Source organism: Dermacentor albipictus, chromosome 5, assembly GCF_038994185.2.
Source record: "Dermacentor albipictus isolate Rhodes 1998 colony chromosome 5, USDA_Dalb.pri_finalv2, whole genome shotgun sequence".
NCBI lineage: Eukaryota > Metazoa > Arthropoda > Arachnida > Ixodida > Ixodidae > Dermacentor > Dermacentor albipictus.
The window spans coordinates 149,766,137-149,792,487 of record NC_091825.1 but is presented as its reverse complement, the minus strand read 5'-3'; the positions used below and the strand labels follow the sequence as shown (position 1 = coordinate 149,792,487).

General features: G+C 44.8%; 1 protein-coding gene across 1 annotated transcript in view; it reads right to left on the bottom strand.

Moving 5' to 3' along the window:
- The window catches only part of LOC135915275 (uncharacterized), a 182,863-nt gene that overhangs the window by 99,921 nt on the left and 56,591 nt on the right, over positions 1-26,351 (bottom strand). Inside the window, exon 5 of the mRNA XM_070539464.1 lies at positions 833-954. Within this exon, the coding sequence (XP_070395565.1) occupies positions 833-954 (122 nt within the window). The remainder of the gene's footprint in view (positions 1-832; positions 955-26,351) is intronic.

The window sequence follows — 26,351 nt, the reverse complement described above, 5'->3', positions numbered from 1 at the left end:
TGGCATGTCGGTGTTAGGCCAGGATCAACATAGCATGACTGCCAACCTGCCAACGCTAAAATTCAAAAATATTCCCACGGATACAACACCAGCAGGGTGTGAAGATAGCGAGGGGGGAAGGGGGCGGAGTGCAGTGTAAGATTAGTAATGCTTTTTCTAATGAAGGAACGCAGCATTTGGCGACGGCTTTTTTGGGGCGCACATTTTTTCGCGAAAGGTATCTCATAAAGTGAACTCTAGCGTGTGGGACTGAAAAGCCTCAAGTCAGTACACGTTAATAACACGTACACGTGGAATAACACGTTAATAAACTTGCTTAAAGCAGGTAGCCCTCTTGTGTACTTTCCCAATCACAAGACTTCCAATAATATTGCCAGAGAGTGACGAGGAAAACTTTTTGCTCGGGGAGACCTTATTTTTCGTAATAATCGATGGACATTCCTAAAATCGTAAAACGAGTCCAAATTCATAAACTTTACAGAGAATTCAGGAGCTTGTTATGTATGTGTCATGTATTTCCATCTGTTCGGAGTCGATCGTTGTTTTTAAAAACTTCTCAAATCCCATTCGCTTCAGTGCTTGGTCCCCTTCGAATGCAATGTGATCATCATATATAGATAAACAGGTAACAAGCCCAAAGCTGGTGCTGTCAAAACCTATGACGTCACACGCAGTTAATTCGGGAACTGTAAGGTGGCGTCACCAGCAATTCTGCCTTTTTTGTAGCGTCTTTTCTAATTTACCAAGCGTACATTCAGTCAAAGACTGACCTTACTGGATATTCCGTGATGCGATTTACGTATCGAGTTCAGCGTAATCTTCTATAGCGCACCTTTTAAGAACGGGAAGCAGCTGGAACGTTCCTGACTTCACACAACCCTGGTGTGTGTGAAGAATGGCACGTTGTGTCCAAGGCAGCGTAAGAAGCAAGACACGCATGGCTTCCAGGCATGCCTGCAGAGCAAAGGGAGAAAGAATAGAAAGAAGCTGGAACATTTCTTACTTCTAGCAACACTGGAGAAAGAGAGAATTGATTTCCAGGCCTCCCAGAGATAACTGTCTTTCGTTCTATAACCCGTGCGTGCGAGTGTGCTCGCATTTGTTCTTGTTATCGTTCATGTCACGTCACTTCATGCTGCCGCTAGCAGAAAAAAGTAATAAAGCGCCCGTCTCCTATTTTGTTTTCTTAACGCAGCACTCGTTCAGTATAAGCTATATTGAGAAAAGAGTTCGTCCTTTTCGCGAACTAGCTGGTTCAAACATAAGGTTAGGAAGTTTTGTACCTGCAGACACCCTTGTACAAGAGAGGTCAACTTTCTTTTTCAGACTATATCGCAATCTCGCATGTCAGGGTGGATAAAACGCCTCGGTACTACTTGGAAAAAAAAGAAATAAGCTTACTCTCTTTCTCTAACCTTAATGACCATCTGTCGTGCAGCCAAGTTTCAATCTGTATGGTTAGGCTTCGCTCACTTTTTTGTTTCTAGAACGATGGTGATTCCTGCTATATTCTGCCTTACACCCGAGATATTTTAGGAAACCTGAAAGGATCGCAACATCCAGTTTCCGGGCACCACTGAAAATCTTGGAAAAAGCTTCAGAAATGATCCACCTTCATAACAAGGGATGACGTTTTCCTCTGATTTTTCCAGGGACTTCCAAAGATTCTGTCACAAAATGTTCCCGGCAAGAAAATAGAAAAAAAAGAAAGTCGGGTGTTGTAAAAGTAATGACTTGGATGAGGAAGTTTTATTTATTTTATTTGTCTTTACAGCGCTCCCCACGAATGAGTTCGTTATCAGTTATATTGCTTTTCGCAATTTACGCAGTGTTTCAGACATACGGCATAAATCGGTTGCTCTGATTGTTTTGCTCTTTATTTCCCGTTCTGGTGCTTTCGCAAGAGGTTGTGGGTATTGCACGAGGAGTTAAGCATCCTGCGCTTGGCTTTGCAGTTTGAACCTCCGTTGTTCCTAGAATTAACTCCAACGGTTTCTTACATCATTTCTCACGTGTCAAGCACTTGTAACTGGGACGAAGTAAATGAGCCTCGATGGGGTAGCTGGCTTGAGTTCCGTAATGTGCCCACATGGTTTCGCATGTCAGTTAGATGACGTCTTCCGTGAACAGTTAAAAAAAGATGTGTTCATCAAACGATTTGACTTTACAGTTACATGGAAACGAAAGAACAGAGGCAAATTTACCACAATGTCGCTTATGTCATTTTCTCAGTCGTGTAAAATGTAGTTGACAATGGATGCCTGCGACGTTGCCTGTCTGCCGCACCTTAGCGTCCGCTAAGATCACAAACAGAGCAATCGATAAAGGGGAGTGCCGTTTTCGTGCTACACAGACAGACGTCGCTCCCGTGACTTCCAGCAGTGGCCACGAAAACTTGCGTGCGAAGTGGTTAGAAGCGTGGCTCATTGACGACAGCTCCACCACCGAGACCTTTCACGCGGGAAGTTGAAGCAACCGCAGCCAAGGCTCGCTGTTGGTGGCTCGCTTGTCCTTTTCGACATGGGGTTCCGTTTGCGCTGCATAGGTCATCGGTGACAATGATGGAGCGATCTCTGTTCTCTCCTCGACCTTTCCGGTCCCCCTCATCGCAAGAGGCCTCTATTGCAGTGTTGCTAAGTGGGGCCAGCGAGCGAACCTTCGTGCGTTGCCTCGTCCTACTGACACGATGCCAGAATGTCGAGCTCAGACGAAAAATATTTTCCGGGGAGAAAAACCACGACAATAGCGTAGATTCAAACACGGTGATTCTTGCTTGCTTTTCTCTCGTTCTTATAGTTTGTTTCTTCCCATGCGTAATAGTCGTCATTTGTTTTAATGTACGAAAGAATCCATTTTCTTTCTTCGTTATCCCAGAAGGAACAGCGCTTCAAGATGGGACACAAGGGAGGAACCACACACTGCGCTGTGTGTGTGTGGTTGCTCCCTTGTGTCCCATCTTCAAGCGCTGTTCTTCCTGTGATAATGAACCATCTAACGCATCAGTGAATCCTTTCAAGCTTCTTTCTTCATGCCTTTTAGATATTTGCGCATTGTGACTTGAACTTACACTATCTACGCTGCTGTGAACTTTTATGCACTGATTTTCTTTCATATCAACAGTATAGCTAATAATATTTCGTCCAGATTTCATAGTGCTTCTCACTGATAATATCACCACTCTTACAATCGCTATACTTTTCGGGAAACAAGATCGAAAAAAAAAGGAAACAAGATAATTAATTTGGCTTGTCCTTATTTACGATTCGACCTTGTATCCGGGACATTTCAACTGTCATCGTGCCGTCACTGTCGTCTTCTTCATGCCGTCGTCCTGCCGTAAACTCAACTAGCACTATTTTGGGTTCAACAGAAGCTTTCGTTTAATTGAGCCTCTAGAATGATTTTATTCAAGCTCTCACTTAATGAGGCTATCCCATCAATCACGTCTTCGTCATTTTAACTGCGAACGAAACCCTTTGCTTCAAAGTATGCGTGGTAAATGGAAGAAGAGTACTGATAATATTTTAAACCAGAATCATATCCTGAGGACGGTTACATCTCAGGCAAGCATATCTTCCACGTGCCAAGTGAGAATCGGCTCAAAGGTTTTCTATTAGTACGAGATTCGAACTGGTAAGGTCTCTAATCCATTGCGTGAAGTGGTGGTAACAACTTTATTGAAGATTTGGCAAATTCGTGGCCTAGGCCTAGGCCGCCCCCGAGTAGGTCCGGAGGTGGCGTCTCCTCGCCGCCTCACGGGCTTGCTGGATGATCCATAGTTGATCTTGGAGGTTTGAGCTGCACAACGCGGCTGTCCATAGCGCCGCAGCTTCATCTGCGGAAACTGCATTTTCTCTGCATATAACCTCACATTCCCAGAAAATGTGTCTAAGAGATGCGTGAGCCCTGCCGCATAGGTTGCAGTTATCATTTGAATAGATGTCTGGATATATCCTCCTGAGATGGACGGGGTTGGGGAAGGTCTTGGTTTGTAACTGCCTCCAGTCTACCGCTTGCGCCCTGTGAAGTTTGGGGTTAGGGGATGGATAAACACGCCTGGGGTTTTGATCAAATTTTGTTATATCACAGTACCCGGTCATTCTGTCTCTCTCTGTCCATGCCTGCGCTGGATTTCCAACGTAGAGTGCGGGCCAAGGAATAATAGGCGATGCACCCCCTGCCCCCTCTGTCTCCTTTTTTATATTTCCTTTTTTTTTTTGTCCTTTCGGTAAGTGTACTATAAATATTGCTCGTATAAGTTTTAAGAAAAACAATACCTATTTCCTTCGGGTGCTATGCGCATAACTGCGCACGACGAAGATAGTTACATAAAAACGCTCGTTAAAATGATGATACTTAAGCTGCGTCACAAAAATCTTGAAGCCCTTCTGATTGAACTTGAGCTGCAAGTTTGTGCAATATATGTGCAGTGTTTTCGTACAATAAGTCGGAAAGAAAACGGCTGGATGTTTGCCCTTGCAGTGCCTCGGTTTGTCTTCACTTAGCGAGTTCATGCGTCTTATTCTTTACACAGTACACACATCACGCATATATTTCAAGTGTCCGGATAGGTAATTTCCAATATGTCAAAGATGAAATAGTTCATATTCCCAACTGTGACGTTTCTGTAAAAGGGTCTCAAATTGAGTCCACATCGTGTAAACTTGACCAAACTCACTGAAAAATTGAATATTCCTCATATTTTCGGCAGCTGTACTGTTTTGTGATTCCGAATGTGCAAGAAATTCAGTGAAACGAAATGTTCAGTGGACAAACTTATTGGTGCCGGAATGAGCTATGCTTAGTTCGAATGATGTAGAAAACGTGAACAAATGAGCAGCATCAGAAATCCTCGTTTAGTTAGGTTAGGTACTAACAGAAAGTTAGAAAGGTTAGTGTAAAGGAAGTGCCAGTAAAGTAATGAAATTGGTGATTGGCATAGCTTCGGTTTTCAACACTATCGTCATAAAACGCGGCATTGCTCTTGTAACCAAAGGTATAGGTGGCAACGGCCTCAGATGAAAAAAAAAAGGTTATCACGTGATAGGAACATCACACAAGAGCACACGAAGGCAGGGAAATGCAAACTCTCAGAATTTGTCTGTTCAACAGCACACAAGTACATATTGCTTACAGGCATCATACAAACTATTTTGCAACCATGTATATTCTATATCTGGATTAGCTTAGTTTGTGTATATACAGGCCCTATACGTAACAGATAATAGTTTATTGTTTGTTTGCAAACTTGCTCTATATTGAGGATAGCACATAGCTACTATATATAGACGGTTGACGATGTAGTAATGTATGTAACAATGTTCAGGCAATAGCAAATTAAGTTTCCTTCAAACTTTGGAGGCCATTTGCAAGCGGACCAATGAGTAAGCTAGGGCCTATTATTTAATTCCACAAAGAAGACATGCCTGAAACATTGCTTACTTCGGAACAAATAATTTTCAAAGTTCGTTTCTTTGGTGACCTTGGCTGGTAATCAAGTGGCCACAGATCGTTTGAGAACCATTGACATGCGCAATCACGACTCGTGAAATCCGACAGCGTGATTCCAACGACGGCTGCAACACGATGCGAAATTTTACAGAAAGACTAGCTTGATAATTGCTTAATCGCTCGTTTCACCCCATTTCACTCATGCAGCAATTCCATGTTGGGGCACGACGAAGGTGTTGGTGAAGTTTCTCCGTCAGGAAGTGAACCTAGTTGAACGACTCTCACACTACCGCTTTCCTTTATACGTGTGTGGGCGTGCGTATCTAATTTCTTTCTCTCTATTTCTCTTTCTCGTCAGCAGCCGCCTCGTCTATGTGGCACCATACCTAACATTTGGCTTGGCATAAAAAAACGAGATGGAAGGCATCATCAGACGAGTGTTCAGACAGGTATTTGGCGTGCCAGTCACAACATCCAACAACAAACTCTTAGAGTTGGGGCTACACAATACGCTTGACGAATTAATCGAGACGTACATCATCGCCCAATACGAAAGATTCACACAGAGCTATCTACGGAAACTCAGCATTCACTACGAAGCCCAACACGACTGGAAACTCAGCATTCCCCTAGAGATGAGGACGAACTTTAAAATTCCTCCACTACCAAATAACATGCACCCGGAGCACCACAAGGAGCGACGAGAGGCAAGGGCGCCCCACATGGAGCACAAATACCATGACGTAGAGGGCATGGCCTACGAAGAGGCCGCAGAATATAGAGGGCCCCAAGGGATGTCAATCGTAGGGGTAGACGTGGGCGGAGAAACCCTCGCGAGAGGAACCGTGAAAACGGACAACCCCGAACTTGCAGAGGAATCAGCCATAGCATTAGCGGCTGCCTCCACCAAAGCTAGAAATATAAGCGACTCAAAGATCGCAGCCGGCACAGCCAAAGAACATCCACGGTCAAAGGCCAGCCATGGTCAGCTACAGAGAAATCACCGATTGCTATCGGCTGGGAAGGACCCAATTCACCCGAACTTACCCACAAACAGGCGATGGCCTGCCGTCTCCTGCAAACAAACATGTATCCTAGCCCAGTAGGCTGCAGCAGGTAATACAATGATCAGGGCACAACAATGATCAATGAAAATTACGTAAGGGTAGGGCGGGCCTTCCACATGTTCTATGGGTATGTCTGAATACGGCTTGTTTCGAGGGCTGCAAAATTCAAAACTGGCAGCAGTGGGAAACCTTGCTGCTCAGCTCAGACCAACGAAACCAGGCAGGGGATCTCGGCCGTCTGCTACGCGGAGGGAGGCTGTGTCTGCCCCCGTGATTGCTGGCATCATTAAAGCTTGACTCTTTCTCCCTCTGCATCCGCTTTTTTTTAATACTTATCTCTCCGGCTGTCGTTTCCCCTTTTCCAGTGTAGGGTAATAAACTGGAAATTTCTCTTCCAATAACATTCCCGCCTTTCGTATGTCGTTTCCCTCTGTCTTAATGAAAGGGTGGTGCCGTCTATATACTTGTTTCAACATTCCGAAGGATATGATAAGCAAAATTAAATAATTTAGTTAGTTAATTCAGGCATGCCTTCAACCACTCGTGAGATCGCAGTTCAACAGACGTTTATTCGCCTGGCTCTGCGACAGAGCCTCGCATAACGACTATGAAGCAACGCGTGGCTCCACGATTACCGATAACGGACACGGCGAATCTTTCACGCTCGGTTTACACCACGTCTTTTTCCTCTCTTTATTAGTTTTTCACCACCCAATCAATATTATGCTAATGAGCACTCGGAGCCGTTGACACGGCAATTTTTCAGAGCTAATGACGGTTCCCATGCAATTTTTATTTTGCGGCGAAATCATACCTGCTGATGCTGAAGAGCAGGGAACGAAAATGAGCTAGTTGCGAGACCAGAGCGCGGTGCATCATTCCAACCTGGGAAAACGGCCTTGAGCAAATGTTCTCTGTCTTAAAGCGATAACGCTCACACTTTCGTTTATCGCTTGAGACGTTCGTGTTCATTTCAGGCTGGCATTGAAGAAAACGCAGCTAAGATGTGTACAATGCCCAGGGCAAAAGTGCGGCACAATTTTTGAAGGGTTCCACGTCAGCACCACTGTTAGCGCCGTATAATTACTAAGGAATGAAAGGTGAGTGAAAAATAATTTAGGTTTTCGGCGCATTTGGGTTGAGAGAAATCCTGCACGCTGCTACTTTCTTCCAACGCATATTAACAGGTCATAACACATACTATTGCAGAGGAGGGTGAAGTGGGGTGTTGTTTGCTGCAGGTGGACGAAGGCTTGCAAAAGTTGCCGGCAATTTCTCCTCTTGAAGACCACCTATCAACCGCGATACGGTCTGAAACAGTTCTGAACAATACCAGGTTCCAAGACCCACCATGTTTGCTTAGTGGCTATGGTGTTGGGTTTGTAAGCACGACGTCGCGGGATCGAATCCCGGTCACGGCGGCCGCATTTCGATGGGCACCCGTGTAATTAGATCTAGGCGCACGTTAAAGAACCCCAGGTGGTCCAAATGTCCGGAGCCCTCCACTACGACGTGCCTCAAAATCAGATTGTGGTTTTGGCACGTAAAACGCATAATTTAATTTTCATTAACCAGGTTCCAAAAACAAGTTGACTGGGGGCACAATACGTTGCGCGCTTTCTGAACCACGCCGACCCATATACGGCTCACCCTTCACTTCCCAACACTCTATCACGGAGGAACTTTAGGAAGAACCGAAGAACCTCTCTCCCAAATATCCAAAGTCCTCGCGGGAACAAAATGTGACTTGCATTTGAGTGTGTTGCCGTCTTGCGCTTGAGGCCATCTAATACTTTCTCACGTTCCGCTTCAAATTCAGGACGCTTAAGCATGTAATGCTCGATGTCGCCAAGAGCTTGGCAATGCGCACGCAAGAGTGATGAGCCAAGTCCTGTCTTGCACCACCAATCTGGATTTGCGACAAAAGCGGGCGGCATCAGTTCTCTTAAGAGTTGTAACCACACAAGCTTGATGTGGTGGAGGCTTCACCTAAGACGGCCTTCTTGTCTATTTTTCGCGTCCTGTGGAGCCTTTTTCGTGGGCTTGAATTGCAGCGCTTGGCGCGCGAGACTGTCAGTAGTATCGTTGCCTGTTAGTTGATATGGGAAACTACCCGCTAGAACACAATAGTAAATGCGACTTTTGTTATTTTTTAACGGCATGTAGTGCATGCTGAATGCACTTATTGAGGGGAGATCCGCGCAGTAATAGCTGCAGCGCATCCTTACGGTCTGAAAAAGGAACTGCGGGCTGAGGCTGACTGGAATTCTGTTTCCGCAAGACTGCTGCAATGGCGACACTTTCACATGCCCTAGAAGACACGGCGCGGTCAAGTCTTGCAGCGCATTTGACAGTTAGGGTCGATATCCCGTACGCCGTTGCGATAGCTCTATCCTCTTCGACAACATAGCCGTCGGTGTACAACTACAGAAGTATAGCATCCATTATGTCGAGGTAAAGAAAGGGTTAACCGAGGGGCCCGATTTTTATTATAGCGGCGCTGAGGTTTTTCCATCCGTCCATCCATCCATCCATTATGAGAAGCCAACAAACAAATACACCAAGGAAAAACATAGGAGGAATTACTTGTACTTACTAATTAAATTAATCATAAATTAATGGCAATGAAAGTGGCTGAAGAAACAATTTGCGGCAGTAGGGGAACGATCCCACATCTTCGCATTACGCGTGCTATGCTCTAACCAAGTGAGCTACCGCGTCGCGATTTCCCCATCCACTTTCTTGGGTATTTATGTGTTTCTACTAGAACTAGCCTTGGGAGTGTTAGCCAGTGCCATCGCTCCCTTGCTACATTATACGCCGCATCAACGTGTTCTCGTTTCCTAAACAAGTTTCCGAATGCTGAAGGTAAAACCAACGCATATTTAATTAGCAGAGTGAGGTCTGTGATTGTAGGGCTAGTGGTGGTCATGCAAGCCCTCCTCTTATGTCTGAATACGTATCGCAATTTGTCGAACTCCACCTTCCTCCACTTCCTCTCCTTCCCGCATGTCTCAGCATTCTTGCACAAAATATCGCTTGCTTGAAAAATGCTCGATCTCTAAATAGTGTATCCCTGATTGATTGATTGATTGATTGATTGATTGATTGATTGATTGATTGATTGATTGATTGATTGATTGATTGATTGATTGATAACGTCCTGAACTGACACGGGAGCTATGAGAGACGCGCAGTGGAAGACATCCGAATATTATTGACCTCCTGGGACTGTTCAGCCCCCCGCGCAGTGCACATTGCATGAACGTTTTTTTTTTCTTCACTCCAACCTCAATGCAAGGTGGCTGTCATCGCAGGGCATCGAACTTTCTACTTGGGAATCAACAGCGTAAACGCAACCCCACTGACCCTTTCGGTGACCGCTACCGGCAGTTCTTTTCTCATCATTAATTTTATAGAGATAGCAATTGTGCGGATACTCCAGGCGCATTTCTGCAGTAGCAATAGCAGTCGCTGTCGGCTTCGCCGCCGCCGTGAGGTTACGTATAAAGTCCATTGTCGACGAAATCGTCGCTGCGCGCTGTACGCCGTATGTGCGAGTGGAAGCGTGCGAGCGTGAGCCGGCGATCGCAGCTCAATCTCACGCACACAGAGCAGGGAAGCGGGGAGGAAACGCGCCGTCTTCCGTCGCGCGCAAGGCTCCGGGGGGAGGGCAGGGAGCGGCGCACGCTCGCCCGCCCAAGCCGCTGTACCTTGAAAGCCATCTGCGGCGGAGGCAGAGGCCGTCGCGCGCTGTTGTCGCGGCGTAGTTCAAGTCGATGTGAGGCGCAGCACGAAGGTCAACTCGCTTGCTGCTGCTGCCGCGCTTCCTCACTCCAGCGTGTTGACAGCGAGTTTCCGCAGTCATCGAGTGATACGTGTTCACGTTTTCTTGCGCGCGCATGATGCCACGCTAGCTAATTCAGTTAGTATGCCTATGTTTACAAGCTTATACGGACGACAAAACTATCTTTACCATGCGTCACCCTTCAGGCGAAACTGCGACTTTTTTTCTAACCTCCCTATATTTACACTGCCCCTGTAGTTTGTTTTTGTCTAGGGCATCATTGTTTAAATAAGTGTACCTTGTAGGCTTCCACTTTTCTGAACCAGACATGGCCTCTCAAGAAAAGCTGGTTCTAGCGACCTTTCATTCACAACAAGGAACTTCCTTTCAGTGTTTTCTTTCTTGCAGTATGGGTCATAAACAAGAGCGGCACTAGGCTTTCTTTTTTCTTTTTTTGCATATAGGAAATGTTAAACAAACGCCTCTGAAGGAGTCAACGTTAACTCGTAAACTTACAAACCGTAAAGTTAAAACAACATCCAAAATCGAAGGGCATCATATGACCTCTCTTTACTGGTGTCGTTGGGTAAACAGGTAACGAATGAGAGATCTTTCGTCCAAACCATGCGGAGCGTGTTTCAAATCTTGGTCGTTTCAACTTTATAGCATTCCTTTGAACATCGTAGATCTTATTTGGTTGAAACACTCTGCATACCCAAGATCATGCAGGGATCATTTATTAAAGGCTATGGCATTTGATGATGGAATATACCACGTGCACATTGTACAACATAGAAAACAAGCTGGGCTCCCTCTGTTGACCGCGTAAAAGTGCGCAGTGTTTTGGAAGTTTAAATTTCTGCTTCCTTATAAAATACAAGCTGATCAAGTTGTTCGTGCTTGCAATCGGTACTTAGTCTGCCTGCTCTCATACAGTCCCTATAAAGCCTCAGCTGCAACAATTAAGGCTTAGACCAATCCTTCACTATTCTAGCGCTTTAATAGCACTGCATGCAGACGCATTGGAATTAATGTCGTTCCACCTCCCTCCAAGCCGCTGGTAACAACTGAGCCTGTTTGCGCCCTTGGCAGAAGGAAGGAAGGAAGCAGGAATAGACGGAAAGATGGGGAGGTTAGCCAGTCTTCAGTCCGGCTGGCTGCAGTACGCTTGAGAAAGGAGGTAAGCGGAATAAAAGATAATAGAAAATAGATATTCCAGAAAAGGAAAGGAGAGCAAAATTTTGTTAATAGCGGCAGCCTGCGAGAATGAGCCACCGCGGAAAGCCTGAGTGAATTGTGTGAAAATGTGTGAGGTACCCTAATTCCCGTATTCTCAAACAATCCGTCACTCGAAGCGCTTCCTTCACGCAATCTAGTTGAGCACAGTGCCACGCTTCGACTGCAAAAGACAATAGCTACTCTTGTCATGAATTTCGGTGTAGCTTATGCGTAGAGCAGTGACCAGTTCTGTGGAGGTGCGACGCTGCCATCCACTTCCTCGAATCGAAGTGGACAGACAAACGGAGAAGCGTTCTGGGATACGGGGGCTACTAGGAATGATATAGCGCATTAGAAATGAGGAAGGCAGCAAAGTTAACTAGAAGGGAGACTCCGGTTTGCTACTCTACATGAGGGAACGGAGAAGCGGAAATAAAGAGAAAGGAAAGCACATGGAGAGAAAAAGACAGGGAGCACAGACATGCGATCACAGCCAGTCATGAGGTAGTGCGCCTGAGAAACGGGCATATTGCGAATGTTGCTCTTCGCATCTCCTGACAACGAGCCCTGTCTATGCAAACGATCGTTGTCGCCATTGCCTTCGCAAGAACGAAGACCATCTCCTGGGTCGCATTCCCGCCTCGTCTGCATAACTGTGCCAGTGCTCAAGGCGCGCTGATTACTTCGACGAGTCCCGAACGGAGAAGCACGTATCCTGTATTACATTTTCGGGCAGTGCGGGACGGTACTACCGAAAGTGGGACGCACGTTCGGTGACATCCTTAGGGAAAATTTGTTCCGCCTGACCCGATTCTTGTGCAAGCGGGCAGGGCCTGCTGACCTTTGCGAGAAAGCACCAAGTGTGTCTTGACATAATCTGTCCTATCCTTCCACGCAGTTTAGTTCACGTTTGCCTTCTTTAACCTACTTCGACTGCTGTCGGAAAGATTAGTTTGTCTATTTGCTGATCAGTGCTAAAGCATCCTTACTGGTACCGAAAAAAATATCCGGGTGACTGCACTCGAACGTGAATGCTATGACAACTGCGATATTAGTTGATGTCACTTGTAGGCTTTTCTCATGCTGTTTTCATCAGGCTTCCCACTGATATATCCTCCGTGCCAAAACGCAAGAACATCAAATAGGAACGCCGCAAATCACTCCTATGAAGAAAGAGCGTACCTTTCGGATAAGATTGTGTCATAAAAGTGCCACGCGAACGAGTATCGTATGCTTTTTCACGTTCATAGCTTAGTGTAAGTTCTATACTCAGGCTGGTTGTCTGGCCATTGCGGTATCTCCGGCAACGACCTCGCTGGCGAAGCTGCTAGGAAAGCACTCAAAGGAGCAACACTTGTTTTTGTACCGTCATCGTGGAATGACGAATCCCTAGACTTAAGCAAGCTAGCGCACCGTACGACATTGGAGAAGTGGCGCGCACCTGAGTTCACCCAAGATCGATTGCATTCCCTCGACCCTTATATGGAACTGCGGCTGTTAGCAGGGCTTCCGCGCAATGAGGAAACAATGCTGTGCCGCTTACGCTTGGGCGTCGCATTCACCTATGCATATACGTTTTTTTTTTGGAATGGCTTATAGCGCCGAGTGCAATGCCTGCGGGGTCGAGGAAACTATAGAACATCTACTGTGCTACTGCATATCTTTTCAAAATGAAACACATGACCTCTGCACAGCTCTCAATCGGTTAGATAGAAAACCGTTCACCTTGAACGATATCATGGGACCATGGCCTCGCACATCGCAGCTACAAAAAGCCACAAAAGCGCTGCTACGATATTTGAAAGCTACCGGATTGAGTCACCGTCTGTGATCCGGACTGAGTGACCGAATGATATCTCCGGTAGAGTTTCTCTTCTTCTTTTAATCTTTCCATCCTCTTTTCCCTTTCCACAGTGTAGGGTAGCCAACCGGGCTCGGTCCTGGTTAACCACCCTACCTTTCATTTATCATTTGCTCTCTTTCTCTCTCTACTCAGGCGCTAGATATCTACGAAAAACTAGCATACCCTATTGGTCTCTTGAAGTGAACCATAATCTCAACAAAAGCCCTTTCATTCCCGCACATTTATTTCACTCTCGCATTCGTGACCAAATGCAATAAAGTATGGGCCCCTTTTCTCAGGCCCTCAAATATCCGACTCCCATTCCAGGCCCTTCTTCAGGCAGGAGATCCTCAGGTAGTTTATCTGTCGAATTGTTGCGTTTCCTTATTTCTATTTGATCTTTTACTATAACACAGTCACGCGCCTGCACCATCTACAGCCTCCATTTTAGTTTAAGGCATAAGTGTAATTACAAAACTAATATAGAAATTATTAAGTGCCACTGTCCGGGAATGAAATGACACATGCATTCCAGCATTTTGTCTTAGAAGAGTGACAGTTTCTGCCAAATAACTTGGCCACACATTTGAGCAGATAATTTCAGTAGACTCTTATATATACAGGTTGTGCCACATAAATTGAGCCAAAGCTTTAAACACGAAAGGCACGCCGGACGTGAGTTGAACCGAATGCATAATGTTGGAACTGGGCTAGAGCTACTCAGGCTATCTTTCTTTATATTACCCTTAAATAACGGATTCGTTATGTTTAATTATTCAACTTTTAAATTATTGGCTGCAGACCCCAAGTGTGATGCGCAACGTTATAGAGCACCTTGAGAAACCTCTCAATAAATTGCTTCCAAGACGATATGTCTCACGTGGTCTTTTTTTCCGCGTTCAAATAAAGCCCGCGAAATATTAAAATATACCACGTGACGGGGCGCTTGTGCTCGCGCGTTATTGTGCTGCTCTCAGGCCTCCAATGAATGAACAAGGTCGGCTGCAGCGAGACTGGCCCGCGACAGGGCGTTATGCCTGCGGCTCTTATGGGTTTATGCGGCATATTAGCATTAGTCGTGTGTACTTACAACCAGTATTTATTGAATCAGTAAATATTAATTAAATGTTTTGCTTGGTCAACATGTTAATTATTGCTGCACTCTCTAACGTGTCAACCATAATGTCGAGAGCAACTAATATAGCCTCAGATTCAGGCCTTTTTCTCTTGCTAAAATTTGCCTGGTGGTTCACGATGAGAAAGAAAACCTGCAAAATATTAAATGACTACTATGCTCTGCTCAAGCATACCTGGCTGAAAAGAAACCTGTCTTAAGTTTCTTCCAATTTTCTACAAATTCTTCATTGACAGCCTGCCATTCAAACCAGTATTTCAAAAAAACACACAATAAATAACAGGTGCACCAAACTTTAAGAAATGGCCGTGGAAGACAGCACAATTCTAAACCTTTAACCAAATTGTTAAATGAGGCGGCCACTGCTTCTACGAGAAACCAATGAAAACACCCTGTACATATACCAAGGATATGGCGCTTATGGAAATTTCCATGGTGACAAATTATGTGCATAAGTGTACGACACTGCATGTATGACTGTAACACCTATTCATGAGGCAAGGCGTATCAGTTGCCATACCAGCGGGCCAACGTCGCCTCCTCCTGTCTTGTGAATACAGAGAAAGTAAGAGAGAAAATGAATGGTGGACTTCTTGATCACTGGTGTCGACAGTGGATAGCGTAACATTGGCGCCTGGTTGGCCACTTTCCGGACATCAGGTTTGAAAGCCTAAAGTTTAGAGAAAGCATCGTATCCATTAAAGATTCGCTTCCCTTTTTTTCTTTTTTTTAAATGGGGGTCTTGACAGAAGGCATATGTGCCGAAAATCAACGAAAGCATCAACAAAATTCGGGGCGCCCTGCTTGGTGCTGGTACGGAAGCAGTGAACTGGTGCGCTTGTTGGCCGAATGTACTTTTTTATCATTCTTCCCATCGAGTCGTCGAACACTGATACAATGGCAGTGCTATGTTCATCAAGGAGAATGCAACTGTTCGGAAGAAAGGTTTGGAGCTGCGAGCAGAATCAGAATTATGAAATTCCCGCTTCGTTCCTGTCGTGCTAGAGCAAGACTTGCAGCAGCGTCCCCTGACCCTTCCGTCACTCGGCTGCCGGAAACGTGAAATCTACGCAGTAGTCTTCTGGGGCTGCACCTACCTGCCGCGAACTGAGTCGATCACAAAAAAAATGCTTAGCTTCAGACTTCCTGAGCTTGGCATACAGAAAACACGGCCGCAGCGTTTACCGAGACAAGAACGCTTCGCCGGCTCTGAACCCGTTCGAGCCAAACTGCCCTTCGAACAACGAAGTTTACTTTTAGGTCCCTGCGTCTGCGGGTTTTACTTCCACTTCCTGGTGGGGAGAGCGTAATGTTTTTGCAACTCTTTTACCCTGAGAGCCGGTGGGCCCGCTTGTTTTGCCTATGCACATTGGTCCGGTTATTGCTGACGCGCTGATTAAAGACAGCCACGTCCCCAACCGCGTATTGCACTGTTTACTCCTAGTGTGTAAACATATATATATATATATATATATATAGTCATATAATGAGAAGCCAACAAACACTGACACCAAGTACAACATAGGGGAAATTGCAAGTGCTTAATAAATGAAAATAAAGTAATGATAAATTAATGGAAATTAAAGTGGATGAAAAAACAACTTGCTGCAGGTGGGAACCGAACCCACAACCTTCGCATGTCGCGTGCGATGCTCTACCAATTGAGCTACCGCGGCGGCGTTCCCCCATCCACTTTCTTGGGTATTTATGTGTACTAGTAGAACCCTGGGAGTGTTAGCCAGCGCCCCCACACACAGACCTTGGCGGCGGACGTGGAACGTCTTTTTTGCCGCAGGCGTCACGAGAACGTGATCTTTACGGGTGAAGGCAACTGGTCAATAAACCCACATATGCTACCTGAAGGCATCAATGTTGCCGGATTCGAGACCCTCGTTATGTAATAAACGAGAAGAAAGGGGGTTAACCGAGGGACCCGATAATTATTAGTCATATAATGAGAAGCCAACAAACACTGACACCAAGTACAACATAGGGGAAATTGCAAGTGCTTAATAAATGAAAATAAAGTAATGATAAATTAATGGAAATTAAAGTGGATGAAAAAACAACTTGCTGCAGGTGGGAACCGAACCCACAACCTTCGCATGTCGCGTGCGATGCTCTACCAATTGAGCTACCGCGGCGGCGTTCCCCCATCCACTTTCTTGGGTATTTATGTGTACTAGTAGAACCCTGGGAGTGTTAGCCAGCGCCCCCTAACACTCCCAGGGTTCTACTAGTACACATAAATACCCAAGAAAGTGGATGGGGGAACGCCGCCGCGGTAGCTCAATTGGTAGAGCATCGCACGCGACATGCGAAGGTTGTGGGTTCGGTTCCCACCTGCAGCAAGTTGTTTTTTCATCCACTTTAATTTCCATTAATTTATCATTACTTTATTTTCATTTATTAAGCACTTGCAATTTCCCCTATGTTGTACTTGGTGTCAGTGTTTGTTGGCTTCTCATTATATGACTAATAATTATCGGGTCCCTCGGTTAACCCCCTTTCTTCTCGTTTATATATATATATATATATATATATATATATAGAGAGAGAGAGAGAGAGAGAGAGAGGGGGGGGGAATAGTAGGGCGACTCGTTGACAGGCGCATTTGTTTGGTGAAAAATAAACACTGATGATGATGATGATGATGATTAAAGTCGTATAATTTCAACAGACGTGAGGAATACCTTGGAGATAATAATTCGTGATTCTGAATATGGAGCAAAGGCTCAAGCTTTAACGGATGAGTTCTTTTTCAAGTGCAGCGTTCAGTTCAAAATCAGCTACCTGCTGGTGACGCGAAATACAAGTTCAACATTATCTTGTTATTCGCACGTTGCGCCATGCCAATAAGTGCTACACAAGGACTTGGGAAGTTACTGATATTTTTATATACTGACACGTGTACTGTACATGAGCCTGTTTTTGAGGGAACAAGTTCGCCCAATAAAACGCTAGTTTCATCAAACCCAGTTTTGCTGCTTCCTTCACCGCCACTACGACGGGACTATAGGTTCACCTTACCTATAGCGTTAGTTGTTGTTTTCCTATGGCAATGTCAAAAGAGCCGCGATAACTGAGTGCAAGGATCTCAGAAATAACATAGAAGGGCCCCTTGACTTCCGAATTAAGGCACTGACCCCCAGTCATGGTTAACTCAGCATTGTGACGTCTTGCATGAATGACATGCCACTCGCTTCCGTGGAAAGTGCTTTTTGTTGTTGCCGGCAACATCAGCAGCGCTTCGTCCTTTCTAAAGAAGCAGCAGGTCCCTCGCACAACTGGCTTCAAATGACAAGCGCAAGATGATTATCGTTTCATCCTGCGGCAACAAACACCTATCCTGCCGCTCCTTCTTCCATCTGGTGGTGGTTTTACGAGTATCCTACGCGTGACGCGTGACGCAGCATAGAAGGCAACTGTTCATAACCAGAAGCAACAGCACCCTGGCAGATACCAGGCTTGTCACAACCCTGGCGCGATGGTGAACAATAGCAGCGGCGTCACAGTCGTCGCACCTTGATTGTGCATGACATGAAGCCGAGGGGCAACCGTCGGGGTTACCCCGTATAATATTACACAGCTCTAGCGTCAGTTACATCGCTACAGTAATAATGAAATATTTCTCTAGCTTGTAAGGAAGGTCAAAATTTGGGAGGGTGCGTAAGATTCGCCTTTGAGAGTGGAACGGGATGGTGTTCAAAGATCCCCGATTGCTTCGCACTCTTCCCGGCACCTACAGCTCATGTAATCGAAATGGTTTCCTGGATACCTGGCGGTGAACGTTATTCACGAAAGTGGGCTTTCTGGTGTTTTCCTTTATTTTTCTTTTCTTTTTTGATGGTGTTGCAAGGAACCCAACCGATCGCGCCGCTCTATACTAAAACAGGGGATTTTGTTTGAGTTTCCGCGCAACAAAATTATGCTTTTTCGTATATACAAACTACAATGCGACGCTATCGTGTCTGCAGTTTGTGTGCAAGTCGTACTTTACGAATTTTTTTACCCATTTTACTTCGAGAAATTAAATTAATTTATTAACGCCTATGCACCTATGCACCACGCGGAGGGCCTGCGTGGTTCGGGATGATTTTCTCGGCCGCGGACATCTCTATACTAACACGGTCCTGTGCCCGGCAGTACAGCAGTACTTTAACCCTGTTTTCTCTGGGGAGTGCCCACTGTGTGGTTACACGTTCTCGGACGTTTTCGACATGGTATGGGTTTGCCCTTCTAAGCCGGCTTACCCTTCCCCCCACCCACCCGAGAGAGCTGGGAGGCTGCCCTGCTCGGCTGCTCTACATTAGAGAGCCAAAGAGCTCTAGTGGCTAGAGCCCGAGCCACCGCGGAGGCCACAGGGGTCCCGGACTAGGGACCACTCCCTAGATTTTGTAAGGGGCCGGCCCTTAAGGTCATCCTCAACTCTCTCTGTAAATAAGTGAAATAAATGTTTACCACCACCACCGACACCGACGCCGGATTTTCTGCGACACGGCGCGCTCAACGCTGTCGCGTTAAAAGAAAGGAAAGAAAACTCGCACTGTAGGCACCCAAGATAAAGAAAGCTCGCGGGGAATGAGCATCCGTGGAAATGTAAGCAATGAAACAAACAAAAACACGAAATAAACGCGAACGCAGTTAACGAGAAGAGCATGAACAATAGTAATGACCAACGCTTCGAAAATAGCACGATTGGCTTGAGAAGCTGCAGAACTGTCATGACACGAGTCGCAACTGTTTGGCAACAAAAATAAAAGCGCTCGAGGGCCAGTAGTAGCAGTGTGGTTATTTCCGTGTGTTATCGATCGGGGCAACTGTTGCGGTCCGGGAGTCCGACTAAGTGCGGTACGGTGTCCTACCTAGCGTCGTTGGCAGAAGGCAAATAAGCAAACAGGATGTGGAGCAGCAACTTCTCTTGGAGTTTAGCTGCGTCACATGCGCTGCTGAGTGTCAGGCTTGAAAAATGCTAATTACTCCCTTTGCGAACTTACGCCATCATTTATTACTGTCTTCTTAAATATCCGTGACGAAATTACTCGCCTCACAGCACCACAAGGAAAAAAAAAAGACACTAAACATGGTAAAGCTCGAGGGAACTAAATATTTATTATTTCATTGCTTCCCAAACGTGAGTTGATGATCAACTTCTACGTTGTTTCATTGCAACTACACGTGTTGTCAAAATTTAGGTTTCTTTTGTTTAGCCATGGTAGCCTGCATGAGGAACTTATGGTCGACAAGCGACAAAATGGGGACGACTGTGTATGAGAGGATAAATGTGGGTATAAATATGCAAGCTCGTCATTTCCACGTGGACCTGTACAAAGTATCTCTGTGTAAAGTTATATCCGTGGGCTGGGCACATTAATTTGTAACAGGGATGCTTACATACATACATACATACATACATACATACATACATACATACATACATACATACATACATACATACATACATACATACATACATACATACATACATACATACATACATACATACATACATACATACATACATACATACATACATACATACATACATACATACATACATACATACATTATTTAGTTTGTTTATTAGTGACAAGAAAAAGAGCAGGCAGGAACAGCAAATAGGGGGGGCTGCGTCTACCAACACAAGAATAGTAGAAATATATTCCAAGTGGCAGAAGGTTTCAGCAGCAAAAGAAACGCGCCATGTATGTATGTATGTATGTATGTATGTATGTATGTATGTATGTATGTATGTATGTATGTATGTATGTATGTATGTATGTATGTATGTATGTATGTATGTATGTATGTATGTATGTTTGTATGTATGTATGTATGTATGTATGTATGTATGTATGTATGTATGTATGTATGTATGTATGTATGTATGTATGTATGTATGTATGCATGCATGCATGCATGTTACAAATAAATGTACTCAGAACACCAAATGTCCCAATATCTAAAATATACAGATAGCTTTCTGAAAGAAAAATCCCTAAAGCACGCAGTCTCATTCTGCAAAGCTTTACGTTGACGAGCTTTGCCATTAAAGGAACGTACATAGTCAGTCAACATTGTTCCGCACGGAGGGCAGCTGTATCCCTTCAGTGGAAGCCATCAAGAGCTCTCAGTCTTTGGAAACGGGTTTCTCCTGCGCCATTAAAAAAGCTACTAGGGAAGTGAATATTTTGCGCTATACCCTTTTGCGCAAGCGCCTGGAAATGGTGTAGGATCCATAACAGTAGCTAAGGGATGCGGTCGGATGTATTCTCGTGGTCGTTACGCTGCTGTCTTCCATCAGCGAGAAATTTGTACGGTGCTGCCTTCACAGCAGCTGCTCAGCTATGCACAGACTACGATACCTTGCTGCAGTTTTCTAAAGTATAAGGAAACATGTATAAGGTAATAAGGAAGCATACAGTATTTATGCTTTATACAATAAATTATAAGGAAACATGAATGCGAGGTTTCGGTAAACAATAGCGCGTCGCAATATTTTAACGTAACCGGGACTGCATATTCAACTATAATAAATTAGAAATTTAGCGCCATTTTCCATTTTACGTTTGCAAAACGTTTAAGATAACGAATAATACTGCAGGAAATTAAAAAAAAACTTAGGTGAGTAATCCAAAGTCCCAATTAGTGAAAACAATGCAACCATTTGAGGAAGAACGTGGAGGCATGCGTCGCTATGACCACTTTTCCATGTAACGCTCGTTGCGCTGCTTTCGACGACAGTATGAGCTATGCTGTGAAAATAAATACCCCAACAGTTTCCTTCTGGAAGAGAAAGAGAAACTGCGCTGCAATAACTTCAACACAAACGCCTTCAAACTCGCCTAGTTTTCCATCTTAATAAACATCTTAAAACCGGTTTACTACTCTGCATTGGGCAAGGGGGATAGGGACACGTGCAATAGATGCCAGCGATTTTACAACGTGGAATGTAGGAGCAGCAGCATCCCAGAACGTTAAAGCCGTGTTTAGAAACAAAAAACATATATGCCATAACGATGTCATTAAAGAATATCTAACGCAGTGTTCTGTGACTTTCCTTGCGCGCCATCAAGCTGCAACAATATTGTCTTATTTCCCTAAAAGGCAACCTTGTTCGGCGATAAAATTGAAGTGCAGTATTTAATTTCATTACGTTACAAGCAGTAACCATAGAAATATCGAATGATGGTATAGCTTGGTTTCATGGTATTATGGGGGCTTGATAATATGAGATGCTCGTTTTGCTAATGTCAAACTTCTCGCTTCATACAATTTAATTAGAGGCAGTAAAGGGCACGTGTGCGTCATTTTGATCATTAGCAACACCATTTTCACAGTGTAGAAAGAGGGAAGTCTATAACACCAACAAAGCAAGCTGACGTACGTTCAAGCACTACGTCCAGCCGAAGCGAAAACAAGTAAGTGCAGACGGGAAAAATTGCCACCCAGACTGGCATGTGTTCGGTATGCCACCGATTGGTGCTCATGCGCTTTGTGCTAATCTGCCGCAGGGCTAGCGCATGAAGGGCGTCCTCGCGTTCCCTGCCGATGAGGCCCAGGCGACTTCGACGGAGGAGAGAATTCTGGCAAGAGCGAGAGCTTCCTCGTGCGCACTAGGTGGTATGTTCTAGGTGGTATGCACTAGGTGGTAGTCCGCTAGCTCGATAAAGACAAAAGAATGTGCTTCGGCTCCTTGAAACTACAGAAGTAGTTTGGTAACGATGCTCACAGGTGATGTGTCTAACGTTACCACGATTTCTCGATGGATTCTTCAAAGCAAGACTGATTAGAGAGGAAGAAAAAAGGAAATATCCAATTTGAAGGGGAAGTGGCGAGGAGAATGCGAGATAGTCCCTTTCCACCAACCATCTGTCACCTCTGCAATAGGCAAAGCTACCTGCCACAAACACCAGCTTTTCTGAAATTAGCATTCTTTTTTTTTTTTTGCAGATGGCGAAATTATGTGCGACATCCAAAGTATGTAGCTTGAAGAAGAATGTGGGTGAGACAATCTGAACCCTGAGAACACTGTCGTCCGCATCAGTTTGACGTTTGTTTTATAGCGCGTAGCATTAAATTGCGAGTCAGTTGAAAAACGCCATGTGAAATCAGAAAACCCATTTCCCAATATAGGTCCAGAATGCCCAATTTTTGTAATGAGCGCTTGTATTCGTGTTTTCCGCATCTTAAGTGCATCACAATACAACAGGCGGGTACTAGTCGCGTTGGCTTTGTTTGATTGCTTGTTTTCTTGCTATTCTTCTCCTTATGCCAATGGCGAAACTCAGGACAAATATCTGGGCTCACGACGGCCGTCATCGGTGGTGTAACGAGAAGGAAGAACACAGGAAACACAGTTTAAGCTCCTAATTGCTGTCGCAGCAGAAGGGGGGAACAAAAGAAGTCGCATTAATATGTCGTTTCAGTGTGTCGCACTGGCCACCATATTGTAGCTGAAATCGAATGTCCAGCTCACTACTGAGCGTCTAAAGCAGGGACCCTCGAACGATCAAAGTTGGTCTTGGTTGGGGTATGGTATAATGAAAAAGAATGTGCAAGACTTGGACCAGCAGTCATATAGACGGGAGTAATGCTATTTTTGTTCCTTTTTGTTACTTTTAACACTGTTTTCAAGAACCAGTGAATACTCTAGGCAGACGCGCGCACTCAGGAATTAGTTTTTTACTCGCGTTTGGTGTCAGCGCAGCCCCTCCCCCCCCCCCCCCCGCCCTTCTCCTTAAACGCCATACAAACTTCCAAGTTCTTGACAACCACCGTGGTATTCTTTGAGATCACCATTGCCAGCATTCACTACCCTATCGCTCATAGACGCCGCTATTTCTTCTTGCGCTTCGTTCTCAACGCGCAGGAGCGCTCTCCGCTTCTTCAGCACGGCACACGAGAGACGGTGTGAAATGGATCACCTGGGAGATGGTGCTGGCGTGCTGGAAAAGCCGTTATCCGCAGTCGGTAGCGCCAGATTATCACACGGTTCGAGCGCCAGCGGGACCACAGATGCGAGAAACGAGCCTTTGTTGGCAGTGCGTAGAGCACAGCGGTGGTTGGCGTTAAATCGAATCTCGCACTGGGAGAGCCTAAAGCATCGGGAGGTCCAAATGCTTGATATCCTGCATTCCGGAAGAAATTAATGCCTGCCGCATGCGCTTCAACAAATTTTTGACACAAGAATAAAAGTGGGTTGGAGCGCATACGGCAGGCATTACCAAATCATGACCGGCAACTTACCGCTATTCTGGAAAAAGATATGTGCAATCACTGCATTCTACCAGTACTATAATACGGGGCAGAAACTTGGAGGTTAACAAAGAACTTTGAGAGTAAGTTAAGGACGGCGCAATGAACGATGAAATAAGATATGTTAGATGTAACGTTAAGAGACAGGAGGACAGCGGTGGAGATTAGAGAGTAAACGGGGGTAACAGATAATTCTAGTTGAAAATGAGAGGAAGGAATAGAGTTCGGCTCTCCATTACTGCGTCGGACAGATAACCGGTGGTATAAAAAAAAGAGAGAGAATGCATTTTAGTTCAAGCGCGGCTAGAGCGACAGCTAGAAAGTTGCAAAATGACTAAGCGAAAATTAGGCGTGCGATGATGCACTATGAACTCACTCAGGCAAAAACAAACGCACCAACCAACATAGTTGCGGAGCCGCTTGCGAAGATACAATTAACAATAATAATTGCGTTGTCGCAGCACCATAACGTTATATAGCACCAGTACCTGGCAAAACGGGGTCGTTATGATGTAACCAGGTGAACCACTAACTCAGGTAATTCCGACTCGGTCCAGATGAAAAGTATGCATCACATCCACAGACAAAGCTGAATTTTTTATTAATGAGATGTAAGCTTGCATGGCTACTTCAATAAATATTTGAATACAGTGAAAGAAATCGTCATGCCATAGTGAGCTGGAAATTCTGTAGCCCTAGCAAAAGCTGAGGCTATGGCAGGAAGCTATGCTTACGTTAAGGCAAAAGTGCCAACTACTCTCTGATTTGCTTCATCTAGAACAAAAGCTCAAAGCAAGCAATCACGTCGTACCATAAAGCTGTCTACAAGAGAATTGTTCATTTTTAATGTTGTGGATATTAGCCTCATCCTTTCTACGGAACATTTCATCCGTGATAAGGGAAATACAACTTATGGTCCGGAATGAGTTATGGAAACACAGCCGTCTAAGTAATTAAACTGAAATGCCAAAGTAAGCTTTAGTGTATCGAATGACTTTTGAGGTAAGTAACAAGACACGTAGCTATTATACTTCCCTTATAGGCAATACTAACACGTGGAGCATACGAAATAAAACATTAGCAAAACAGGAAGCTGAAGTGTTCCTTGACAAAAAAAATCATCAAGGCTTAATTATTTTTTCGCATTCTACACGGTTGAAATTTGAACGTATTGTACGCTGTATAAGATTTTATTGAGTCGCGTACACTTTTTTCCTCATGATTTGCAGCACCTCTTTCTTTTCGCCGGTTTAGAGGATTAGAGAAATTGGGTTCCCCAACATTTGGTCACACTGTTGGCATTGTTTTATCGATACTTCGCCATCCGTTAAAATTCCAGCAGCTTAACAGATTAGGATTTAGTTCCGGCACTCTGTGCGCATGAAGGTCCCATAAAACGTTCCAAAGCTCGACAGATTAGTGCAAAGCGTGTTAAAATTCGTTTCACTCTTAAAGCAGGCAGCAACAAAATGAACTGCATCTGAAGGCAAAAAAGTGGCCAAAAGACAAGAGAGAAATCCATCGAAAAAAGGCAAGCCATCCACGCGAACGAACACAAGATCTTAGTAGGTAAAAGTCTACAGGCTCTTCGGTGCAGAATAAAGGCAAGAAAATTGGCGATGATATGCGTATATAATTAGGAGAGTTTCCAGTAATACAAATTGACTCTGATCCACCGCAGGGTATAGGAGAGAGCTACGAAACACTTTTCAGAAGCACAACTTGGTCAGTGTCAGCATGCTTCACAAATGAGCTCGTTAAGCAATAAACCCTCCATCAAGAAGGCTCGAATGAAAAGAAAGTTTCGAAAAAGGCAAGAATAACGTGTAAATTTTTTTCTGTTTCATATAGAAATTTTGTGGCGGAGTTAATAAACGTTTCCTCTTACTGTTCAGGCACGTTTATTATTGCAAGCCATCTTATTTAATTCTGAGTTTATTATACACTACAGAAAAGTCTTTTTCATTGCTGGCAGAAAACAAATCCGCAAAACAACAGGAACTGCAATGGCTCTTGTGAAACTGCAAGCGCGATCAGCAGCCGAAGTGCAACTACATGAACCACAATCTGGAGAGATCACTGCAGCAAGCAAAGAACTCTGGGCTACACGAAGAGCATATCGGATCACAAAATCTACTCCCCTGTTCTTTGCGAGCGTTCTCGTGTGCCCTGTCCCCAACTCCCTATGCGTGGTCATAATAACTGGTTCGCCAACATTCGCGCTGTCACCGTCGCACGAATGAAAAACTGCGACATTTTATTAGGAGATTCCAGGTGCAGTTCTTCGGCATTTAATTGAAAGTGCAGACTTTCCGAACTGTAACACAACGAGTATGTGCCCTGTACACCCGTGAGCTAAGGTACACGGAGCACAGGCTCTCTGAAAATACTGAATCGTTTGGTAATCCAAATGCAGAAACTAAAATTTACGATTGCACTCGAAAGTTCGCAATGACAAGTTTGATTTGCAGCACTACACATATTTCGATTTACAGCCATAGGCGAAGAGGAAAATCGGCTTTCTCGCAGGATATCTGGTCCGTGTATACTTTTGCTCTGGCGAGTACGTGCTACATATAGCACACTGCTGCG